This window comes from Excalfactoria chinensis, chromosome 4 (genome assembly GCF_039878825.1).
Source record: "Excalfactoria chinensis isolate bCotChi1 chromosome 4, bCotChi1.hap2, whole genome shotgun sequence".
Lineage (NCBI taxonomy): Eukaryota > Metazoa > Chordata > Aves > Galliformes > Phasianidae > Excalfactoria > Excalfactoria chinensis.
In genome coordinates, this window is record NC_092828.1 from 21,856,499 (window position 1) to 21,868,148 (window position 11,650).

The following is an 11,650-nucleotide window of genomic DNA, read 5'->3' on the forward strand; positions in this document are numbered from 1 at the left end:
AACTGTTGCATGTAATAGGCTTAAATTCAAAGGTCTGATTTTACCATTTACCATACTTGGATTTTTTTCTGTGGCTTCATCCATACAACGTGACTTACTTTTCTTAGCAGTGGAAACACGGTGTTCTCAGGACACCCAGAGATGGGTATCTTGAAAGGAGGTGACCAGGAGCATCAGGTGCCAGTGATGGAGCGCTGCTCACCTGCCCGGTTGAATCTGCCATTGACTCAGGGTGAGAGACATGTGCATGTATTCTTTTCCAAATAGGAATCTTGTGGGCATTATAGTGGTTTGCAAACTAACTTGGAGAACTGTGAAAATTACAGTACGCTTATTCAAAATGTGAGTATCTTGGATTCAAGAGTTGTTTTCTGTTAGTAAAGATAAGTGTGTTAAGGTGAAATTTAAAATCTTATTTACATCAGCAATTAATGCTTTGATTGTAGGTAGAAATCTCATTTTCAGTGATTTCACTTGGAGTTATCTTCCATCTGTTATGTAACGGTACATACACGCGGAATTTATCTCAATACATCTTTTTTAAGCTGAGATTGCTGGTTTGGGAGTGAAGGAATTTCACTCCCAACACAATAGTATTGTTGTCAACAGGGTTACCCTGAAAAACAAAAAGGGAAAATGTGAACTGTGATGAGAAATTGAGTGGAACTAAGTATAGAAAACAGATGCAGATTTTTTGAAAGTGAGTTTTTAGGTCTTTGTTATCAGTCTGGCATAAAAATTGATGATTCTAAGAAATGAATTGTCTATGGGTAGGAAAAGTTTCCATAGTATTATTTGTTCCAAACACAAATTCAGTTTATTAAATCTAGCAGGTTTACTCACCTTGTCGCAGTTTTATTGTTTTTTTAGTGCTTTGGTAAATGTTCCTTAAGTAAAGGAAACAGAAGATGCTGCCCAGCGATCCATCCTCGTGGTTCTGTAGTTGTGATTAAGCAAACTCTGAAGATCTTAAATAAGGCTTTTTCTAGTTTCTCTTCCACAACTTGTTCTGCCATTAGTATTCTGACAGCTCCTTTCTTGCCCCTTGACACATCACATTTTGTTCTTAAGATATTAAACAATCGGGATTGGGACTTTTTGACCTTGATATCAAAAATAGGTAACAGGCCTTTCATAGGCCCTAGTACAGCTTTTCTTCTCCTCTAACCCCATTGGTTGGTGCTTTGAAAGGTAAGGCCCTTCCTGACCAGTGAGCCACAAAATTGGTCGGGAAGGATCTGCATGGCATGCTCCATCTCACGGGTGGGATGCTTGGCTGCCTGTGCACTACAGTTCATTGCGTATTGCTGTTGTCACTGAGCCTTATGCACCCATCTGAAACATAAATAACATAAGTGAAATAATAGAAACAGCAGTGCTTTCAAAGAGGTGTGGGGGTCATCTGAGGAGAGGTTTGGGAATGTAAAAACACACCACTGTGTGTAACTGAAAGCTCCCAGTGCCTCCTTACAAGAGTCAGGATGGTTGTCTTCACCTAATTCCGACTTCACCCCTTACGCACTTTATGATGCGCCCACAAGTTGTACTGGTTAGTCAGCACTGACACAAGCGCTTTGTGCATAGCATTGAGATGTCCCCCACCTCCTGTTTCAGACCTCCCATGGAACCAGCAGCTGCTGACGAAGCAGTCCCCGCACCGCGCAGAGGATGCCCGGCAGAGACCACTCCTGGGGCAGAGTGCAGGGCAGACGCCGAACACCACAGGGGAAGGGAGGAGGTGAGCATGTAAAATAAAGGTTATTGCAGAGTGTGAGGAGTCGTGCTGGCTCTCCTTGCTCAGCATTCTCTGTAGGTTAAGCTGGCTCAATGAAATCTCCCTTGTTGCAGTCAGTATCTGAGAGCTTCATTCCCCAGCTTCTAAACACACAAAGAATATTTCTTTCCAGTTCCTTAAGGACTATGACACTTAAAATGAGACATGTAAAGAGTATTATTTTCTTGCTGCTGCAAACTTTGTTTGATGAGTCTTTTTCCTTCTCTGATACTTTGTGTTCTTTTGTGTAAGTCTTACTGGAAAAGGAATGCCAGTTCTTTCATTAGACAAGGGATATATTTGCCTAATATTTGAAAATTATATTTAGTTCTTTAATCTGTGAAGAGATTAAACAGATAAGCAGTGAGAAATTGAATCAATACCGTGATTTCTGATAACTGAAAACACAGATGACTTTTCTCACCAAATTCTTGCAAGGTAGAATGAGGGCAGATTGAAAATCACTTCTCAGTGCTGATAGCTTTGCTTTCACTCAGTGAAGGGCACAGACCCCCTATCAGTGACCCCACATTTGCTCTCCCAGTGTGCCTCTGTGCACGTCCTCTTGGCTTGAGCCTCCCTCATCAAGGTGTGAGGTGTGTTGTGTTGATAGGTGGGTAGAGGTCAACACATGGATGAATACCTTGTGAACAAGCAGATTGAGGTGCTGAACCAAAATATGTGTGTTTTTTTTCCTTGTATCAAAATAGCAGGGGACAGCAAATTTATACCTTGTTTTCCTTAAGCAAAATCTTTGGAGCTGGGAATCCTGAGATCCATCCACTGGAATTTCTCAGTACAAAACCTCAATTTTCACTCATTTTTCAGTTGTTGCAATGCTTTTTCTCTCCTTTACTTTAGGGCAGGCTGTCATGAGAACTTTCGATCAGGGCCATCATCTCCCTGCTCACCTGCTGCACCAAGTCAGTCACCCAACAGGTACAAAAGGTCAATAAGGAATTCTGCAGTCTGAATACATCTTGTGGTCACTGGTGAAATGCTACAATGTAAATTACGTCTGTGTTATGTAGATGCACGATTAATTCTTCTCAGTGTTGCCGCTCATAACCATCTACATAATAAACTTGTCGCTCCCTCTCCCTTATTTATCACCTACTTCAGCAGTCTTGCTGTGTTTTAAAATAACACAGTTCAGAAAGCAGCTATAGGACTGCTTGATCATTGAAATTTCAGTGAAATTGAAATGGGATAATATAAGCCCCAGTCAAAAACAGGCAGTTAAGCATAAGTTCAGAGCACTTAAGCCAAAGGATATTGTCTTTATTGTGAATAGTCACACGCTCAGGAGTAAGCTGTGTCCCTGATTCTGTCAGGCAGTGAGCTGTGCATTTTGCAGTGAATGGATGTCCCAACTCTAAATAGAGAGCAACTGTAGCTTGACTGAATCACTGATAATTTCTCATGTATTAAATCGGTTGGTTTATTAAATAGCACAATCACACAACACAGGAGCCTTAGAAAGACTTTATTTAAGCTACATTTTAATTCAGGCTTGATAGCCATTGTCATTGTCATGAAACTATTAGGAATTCCTAATGTGAATAATTTCTTCACTTCTTTACTGATAGTAGCAGCAGTTTTGGTGGTATTGCAGGACGTTTATTGCTACACATTTTTGCTAGTCACAATAGTTCATAGTATTCAGAAGTCATAACCTTCTCGAAGCGATCTTTTCTGAGATCTTCTGAATTAAATCAGTTTTGAAAATGGATAAGATGTAATTAATTCTTACAGTAAAATGTTAGAAAACTTCCTTTAAAGTTTCCTTTACATTTTTTTTCCAAAGCTCTTTACTCTTTGCTTTGACACTTGGGCTTGGCCATATAGTATCTCTGATAGTGGAAAAGAAGTGAAGACAAAGGTGAATTCAGTGCTTGTGGTTGTAGGGAAGAGAAGAACCCAAGGAAGTTATTCTAGAAATAACAGAAACAATGAAGCACAGGAATATCCGTATACAATTTCATCAAACCATCTCCTCAAAGTTCTTGACATATCCTGGAGTCGCTCTCTTTGTTTCAGCCCTGACTGAAAAAAAAACCACACTTGTATGACACACAGTGACAGGAGATCCCAGTTGTTCTCAGGTTCATCTCACTAGATGAACATCAGTTCTGGCAGGCTAGCACACAGGTGAGAAGGGAAGAGTGTGAACACCTGCACTACCATTAAAAACATGAAGAAAAAGAATACATCAATCAGTTTACTTACTAGAAATGTCAAGGCGGGACTGAATCTTAAGGTAAAAGCTGAAGCATTTTCATTTGACAGATGGAATTCTGACTTCAGCTCTAATGTAACTACTTGGATTATAACAGGCATGTACCTGCAGCACCATAGGTTAAAATGACTTACTAAGTGCCTGAGGCCTGGTCGGTGCCACCACAGTTATGCCACTGCTGTTAACTTAGCCAGCTGGTTGGGGTATAAGAACAGCATTCCTGCCTTCTGACTTGCATAAGAAAACCCATTTGTAAACAAATGGAGAAAATTCCAGGCTGAAAATCTGAGTCAGGTAATATCTGTATCTGCTTTGATAGCTTTGTCATTGACTGAGTCCTGCTAAGACACCAGCATTATCTGTCTGGGTGTGGAAAAGCTGAAAAAATAACATAAAAGCAAGGAGGCTTGCATTTCCCTTGATGTAGCACAACAGACTGGTAGGGAAATGGGTTTGAGCTTCTGCACATTCAAGCAACTCTACTTGGTTGGCTGTGTGACAGATGTGGAGGATAACTCAGCAAAAGCCTTCTTTAATCCCAAAGCTGAGTCAGAGTCCTTATTTCAAACAATGTTTTGAAGCATATGGGTCTTACGTTAAACAAACAGCCTTTTCCTGTAGAAAAATTCTAAGTGATTGAAGAGCCAATGTGCATCTCTGACGTGAACCTCCCCCTAGTGCTTCTTCCTCTCATCATGTCCCTCCCCTTAAGCACTTGGTTGTGTTTTAGTTCCTGTTCTGTTTTCTTATAGCAATGTTTGTCTCCTAGGTCTGTCAGCGGAAAGAAGCTTTGTTCCACCTGTGGGCTTCCTCTTGGCAAGGGAGCTGCCATGATTATTGAAACACTTGGTCTTTATTTCCACATTCAGTGTTTCAGGGTACGTCTCTTACTGCATTCAACTACACAAAATCTCATTCAGTGTGAGGAGAGAGTATGTTGGGTCTATAGAGTATATCTATAGATGTGGAACTAGACAAGAGAAGAACAGAGAGTCTGCATGCTTGTTACATTTGTTTGTTCATGGACAAGTGAAAGTAACATCAACTGTAGCTAATGTGTTTGTTGTCAGACATATTGGTTAGATTAAACCTATCACTTAATAAGTAGACTTAGCTTTGCTTACAGAGGGAAGCATCTAATAACTTCCCAGTTATTTCCTCAGAAATACTTTGTGACCATGTCTCAGGTAGTGACTCAAGATAGTGTTAGCTACATATCTCAGAAAGTGTCCATTGAAATTAGGGTTAGGGTTAGGGTTAGGGTTAGGGTTAATATCCCAGCTGATATTAACTGTTGGTGAAACCTTAACTTTAGATATCTACTCAGAATAAACCTCTGGCCTTTCTAAGCTTTGTCCTGCACAAACAGATTGGCTCCAAAATGCAACATAAAAATCAGGTGTCCCTTAAAATCACTAGACTTCACTTCTGTATGAGTGGTGACTGCTGAAATCCAGTCCTAAAATACTGTTTGCTCTAAGGCAAACTTGTCACTGATTTGTACTGCTCCACAGGAGTATGGGCTGGGTGTTGGGGGTTTTTTTTTCCCACCATTCTCAAAACTATTGGAACAAAAGTCAAAATGTTGGGAGAGCTGTGACAGACGCTAGGACGTGATCTGTTGTCCTTGACTGTGCTTCAATTGACAGTGCGGCATTTGCAAGGGACAGCTGGGAGATGCAGCAAGTGGGACAGATGTCAGGATTAGAAATGGTCTTCTGAACTGCAATGATTGTTACATCCGATCCAGAAGTAAGTACTAAATCCTGTCCTACTGTCGCTGTACATATTTTTTTCTGATTTCACAGTGAATTTTAACAGTACTGTTTCCATACTTTTCTCCTCCTAGAAGAAGTGCGTTATGCCCAAATGGCTTTGCAACTCAGGCATAGCTTTGCCTTTGGAAGGGGAACATCCCAGCCTCATTTTAGACATCCTTTTGTAACATAGATACTTCCAAGCCCAATAAATCTTGCCCAGAGGATATCTGTCTAGCAGTATTAGGCTTAAAGGCCGCTCTAGTGTATAAACACAAGCTTTGTAGTGTGCATGTACTGTATGTCCTGGAGGCTTGGATCTGTCACCTCATGTGAGACAACACAGATATTTCTACTAGGTCCAGGATCCTGGGCCTTATTTGGTGAAGTTCCTTTTATTATTATTATTATTGTTGTTGTTATTTTATTTTATGTCTCTAAACATCTGTTTGTAGAGAAATAGGTCAGGAAAAATACTAGGAACTATCTGTAATTTCCTATAACGAATCCTTGTAGTGGGATCTCCGGACTTGCAGTTTGCTGCAAGTGTTGAAGAATGAGCCAGACAACTGCATGTCAAAGAAATCCTAATGGATTTTTCAGCCCTAAAGTCAGTCACCTGAAAGTCTTTTCTACTCCTGGGTTTCTAAAACTCGTTACCAAATTGCTGGAGCATTTTGGAAGGCACAGAAGAAAGTCATGGGAGTAATCTTTGCCTCTTTGTTACGCGTCAGTGTTCCGTATATCCACTGCCTACAGCTGTAACTGAGGATTAGGGATATAGAGCACTTTTCTCCTATTTCTGCTGTTTCTCCTCCTCTCCCTCCAAAGCAGTAAGCATCCAGGAGTTGGGAAAGTACATCCGAATCTTTTTTTCCCCTGGTATTTCATGTCAGCGACATTTCCCCATCAGCAGAGCTAGGGGGTGCTGTTGTATAATTATTTCCCTGGTGTTTTCTTAAATCCTGTGAAATGTCAGCAGCTTTTTGCATTGACGGTTTAACCTAATGCATTGAGAAACAATAATGAAAAACATAATGCACATTTAGACATCTGCATTGACACGAAAAAGAGAAGAATGTGATAAAAAAAGTCATATTTTTTCTTTTCTTCATAACCCTTTTTGCTTAAACAAGAATTGAGGTCCCATAAGGATGGCTGAAAGGTTAATTAAATTATATATCAGCCTGTATGCTGTAGAAATCATTCCATCATCATTTCTACTGCAGCAGTGCTAGAAGATGCAGAGCAAAGGCTACGTGCAGAGTTTTGTGCTGGGAGGTTTTGCATTTGTACGTTGTGAACACAACGGGAATCAGGGCAGTGACTGTGGGAATAGGTTCAGTGGAGCAGGATACTCCCTGAAAAATAACAATGGCAAAGGTTTGGGGTTTTTTTTCCTGCAAATTGCCTCTTAGCGCTGTATCCACACCTCATACAAAATCTCAAAGACTGGTTCTTGTTGACGAGCTCAAAGGGACCAGTTTTGATGTCATGAAACTGCAAACATGGTTAATCTCTCATTCTTAACTTAAATTTGATGAACTCCACTTCTGAAATGAAGAACAAACTGGTGTAATGCTTGTGTGCTGCTTTCTGGTTCCACAGAGTCTGCTGTTAGATATAAAATGAGTTGCCTTCCTCTGCCCTGTTGAACTCTGGAAGCCTACACAGCATTGCACACAGCTGATGATCTCTGACAAACCCATGGCTGATCAGTATTGCTCTGAAATGCTTACAGACACCTTGACGAAATATTTTGACTGCCAGCATGTTGCTTATTTAAAACTGGGGGTGATTTATTTACTTTGTTTCAAAATCAAGTATAAAAAACCTCAAGAGAAAAATGCATTAAAGATTTTATAGCAGCCCAGATTACCTTTCTGTTTCCTAAATGAAAGCGGGTAAGGGATATTGCTAGGTTATTTTTCTACCCCAAAAACTCCCCATGGGAGTTGTTGAGGGGAGCTCAATATTGAATGATAAACGTACAAACAATTACAGATTTGTGGATGTTGAAGTCAAAGGCAAGCAGCAAATTGAAGAGATTCTCTGTGGGGCCAAGTGACACAAGGGCTCTGTATTGTCAGATAACACAAACCAGGCACAGCTGAAGATGACTCATCGGCCCTTTGCTTCACTGTTTTGCCACTGCAGAGCCTAAAAGTAAATGTACCCCCAAGTACTTCCAGAGCAAATGAAATAAAAGTGCGTGCAGAACACAAATGGCACGGAATTCTTCTTTGCAGTTAGTGCCGCAGCTTTGCAGGAAGGAGGAGAATCGGGGCACAAATGGTACCCATTTCCAGGTGTTTGGTTTTTTAAATGATAGGGATGGGAGGAGGAAAATACTTGGCAATTCAGTGAGTGAATGAGAATGTTTGTTAACATTTGTAGGCTAACGACTTTGTTTCGTTTTGTTTTTCCAGCTGCTGGACAGCCAACTACATTGTGACATGACTTTCAGTCCTAGTAACTTTCAAGAAGGAACTCTCTTCTCATGTGTATTGGCTGCCTCCAGACAATCATTTGTAAGAGCTTGAATTCATGGACATCGTGGCTCTCATCTCATTTTGAAAAACTCATAAAAGTGCTGCACCTGCTCCTTTAAAATGCAATATGTTGGTTTTTCCTTTCTTAAGAAATCTGCAAAGTATGTATGACCTTATTTGTTAAGGCAAAGCCTAAGTACTATAACAACAACAACAAAATCCCACCTTTTCAGGTATGTTGATGATTTCCAGTCTGTTACTTTGTTCTCCTGAAAGTAATAAGGAAATAAACATGCAATAAAGCTGTTTTGTGTTAACATTTCTAGGAATTAAAAGTTTGAGTTTACAGAACCTTTATAGAATATGCCAAGTTGAGATGAGAAGTAATTTTAAGATAGCATCTAATCAGTGCATTTGAAAAACTAAGCATCACAGCACGACTGCTCTGTTATAACTGAAGCTATAACTTTTTTTATACAGAGACTAGTTTGATAATACATCCTGTAATTCTGAGACATTTTGTGTTTATATTACCTTCAGCGGAGGGTAGGAGTTATACAAATAAATTATTGCACCTTTAGCAATAGGATTTTTTGTTTGTGTACCTCAAGTAATGTTCATGACTATAGCTTGATATTCTCTCAAATAAAGATTTCTTCATTAAACCTAAAGACTGTATACCATTAACGACTGCAAGGTTCCCATCAGGAGCAATCCTCCTCAGCAGGTTCAGAAGCCAGTGTTGTTATGAGGTTTAAGGACGGGGTGATGCGGGGGGAGGCTGCGGAGTGGGCGGATGCAATGCCTTGTGAGTCTGTGAGCTGCAGTGCAATGGTAATGGTGAAGCTTTCCTGGTTGCGTAGCATCCCCACTGATGGGCTGAGTTGTTCTGAGGTCTGCTGTTCCACTTGCAAACATTGTGTGTGGTTGAAATCCCATGGGGAGAAATACGCGTGTTTGGCCTTCTCCAGAGTCCTCCCACGAGTTCAGCACTGAATTACACAGCTGTGAAGCTCTGTTTTCCATACATCCTCCCAGACAAAATGAGCAATACCGATGAGCACAGAAGGCAGGCATGGAAGCTGATAGCGACAGGCAGTGGCTTGCTCCAATGCTTATGCTTTTTGGTGAAGTGTGTGCTCCTTGTGAAGCATTCCTGTAGCCTGTAGAAACAGCAGCTGGAGCTGTGTGAGCTTGTCAGAACACACAGACAAGTTTAGGTGATGCAGTATGGCTGTAAAATGCGAAGGAAATAGTTATTTGCAGTGTCCCATTTTAGCTGTTTGCGATGGAGGGAAAAACATCTGCTCATTCTGCCTTAGAACTGTGATTAAGTTATAGAGATTTATGTATGTGCACATCCATTGTCTTCTGATTTGCTGGGAAACGGAAATGGAGTTGTTATTAGGGCCGCAATAATTTGGGGTTGTAACACAGCTGACAACGACTTGCTTAAACAAAGGCAATCCCCTTGCATGTGAGCTGCACCCCTGACTGAGAAGCGTGTGTCACTGCCAATACACGTGCAGTGCTGTCATCTGGGGACACTGTGGCAATGTGCTGGGAAGTGCCACTTCCTTATACCGTGCCTTAGAAAACAACAAGCGTTTTGGGAGTAGAACGGTGAAGCCCAATATTTTGATTAAGCCTTTGCATGATTTACCATTAGCAGGTTTTGATAACCAGCATGTTTACACGTTGCATGTGGTCAGCGTCATGTTTTCCTGCAGATAATGTGTAACATGGAAATGCAGAAGGCAGATTTTATCAACTGCTTTGTTCATCTGCACAGTTCCATGTGCTGCATTAAGGGTATGTGAGCGAACACAGTGCCTGGGCCTAAGTTCTGAACAAGACCTTTAGTGCATGCTTGTGTGTCTGCTTGGTCCCAGTCACCGCTTCCCCCCGTGCTGTAGTGTAGCTGTGCAGGAGGGCTGGTGTCACAGGTGGGGTGTGCTTATCCTTAACCTCGTGAGGAGAGCCCCGGCTGTCTGGAGCATGCATGGGACTGAGATGCGTGAGCAGGGGTTGGGCACAGCATCACTGGGCTGCTCAGCTTATCCCCTGTCTATCTGTAGTGTCAGATGTGCATACTGTGGTGGATATGATTGGGTGTAAAGCAAAATGAAGCAGCAGCATCCTCAGGCTTCAGATTTTCCCCTACTGAGCATCTGTTCACCAGCACAGAATAATTTTCAACAGTTTCCTAAGTCATGCTTACCAACAGCTTACATTCAATTGTATTTCCTTTGGAGTCTTGCATGGCAAATTCATTCAGGCTAATTTCTTTTGGTCATTTTTTTTTCCTGTTTCAACACAAGACTGTGATACATTTCTTATCAGGAACTTTAAGCACAGAAAGAAAACAACGCTTCACGACATTTGGATTACAGTGTAAATATATTTGTTGCAGAATGGGTTAATTATTGCTAAGCACGTTCAGTGTATGTAATGGGTTTTAAATGGTTCAAAACTTATTTAGCCTCTCACTGCTCCAGAGGACCTGACCAGGTGTCATAGCCCATCTGTGTCCCGCTGCCCCTCTCCCCGTGGTGTGTTTTTCCTTACTTTGCTGTGTCGTGTTACTGATGCCGCACATCTGTAGTTTCCAATCAGTGTCCCAAAGGTCAGTGCACTGGAGGAGAACGTCCCTTTGTATGTGTCAAGTCGGGGCAGGGATTGCTGTCCTCGCTGTGCTGATGTTGAATACCATTTACACTAATCTTTCCTCCTTTTTATTTATTCTAAAATGCCTCTGGAAATTAGGAAAACATGTCTAAAATGCAACAGCTTTTATAGTAAATGTATGTTTATAAATAAAATGTTGATTACCTTTGGCGGTGTTGCTTTATTTATTCTAACTAATTTGCCATGCTGCGTGTGGTGTATTTGTAAAATGGGACCGTGGGGTCTGAGCATCCCACAGTAAAAAGCTGCCATGTGGTTGGTGTAGGCTGAGCCCTGCAGAAGTGGAGCAGAACAGGAAAGGAGGCACACAGGGGAAGGGACACAGCTCCAGGGCTGCCACTGCAAGCTGTTGCTGGTTATGTACAAGGGCACATGAACCTGATGTGGGAAACAGCAAGCACAGGTGGCTTCCTGTGTCTGTTGCAGCTGTGAGTTGAACCCAAAGCCCTCTGAAGCCTTTTCACTGATGGCAGTGGGCTGTGATTCAGACGTTGGCTCAATAAAACACTTTAGGCTTGCAGAACTGAACTTGTGCTTGGGTTGTTTCTAGGTATTTCTAAGAGTTTGTGCTTGGCTGTGCACGTCATGGGTCCCAATGAGTCTGTGGTTACTTCAGCAGTAACCAGGAGAAGGCTCACACCAAGTTCTGAGCCCCCTTCTCTTTCTTTTATCTGGGCACTGTGGATGGCGGGTTTGGTTT

The 11,650-nt window shown here is 41.6% G+C and overlaps 1 protein-coding gene across 1 annotated transcript in view; it reads left to right on the forward strand.

Annotated features, from left to right (window-relative positions):
- The window catches only part of LIMCH1 (LIM and calponin homology domains 1), a 162,608-nt gene extending 151,509 nt beyond the window's left edge, over window positions 1-11,099 (forward strand). Inside the window, exons 30-35 of the mRNA XM_072336855.1 lie at window positions 111-232; window positions 1,615-1,738; window positions 2,636-2,722; window positions 4,783-4,891; window positions 5,663-5,765; window positions 8,200-11,099. Coding sequence (XP_072192956.1) covers window positions 111-232; window positions 1,615-1,738; window positions 2,636-2,722; window positions 4,783-4,891; window positions 5,663-5,765; window positions 8,200-8,225 — 571 coding nt within the window. The 3' untranslated portion in view covers window positions 8,226-11,099. The remainder of the gene's footprint in view (window positions 1-110; window positions 233-1,614; window positions 1,739-2,635; window positions 2,723-4,782; window positions 4,892-5,662; window positions 5,766-8,199) is intronic.
- Window positions 11,100-11,650: the final 551 nt, after the last annotated feature.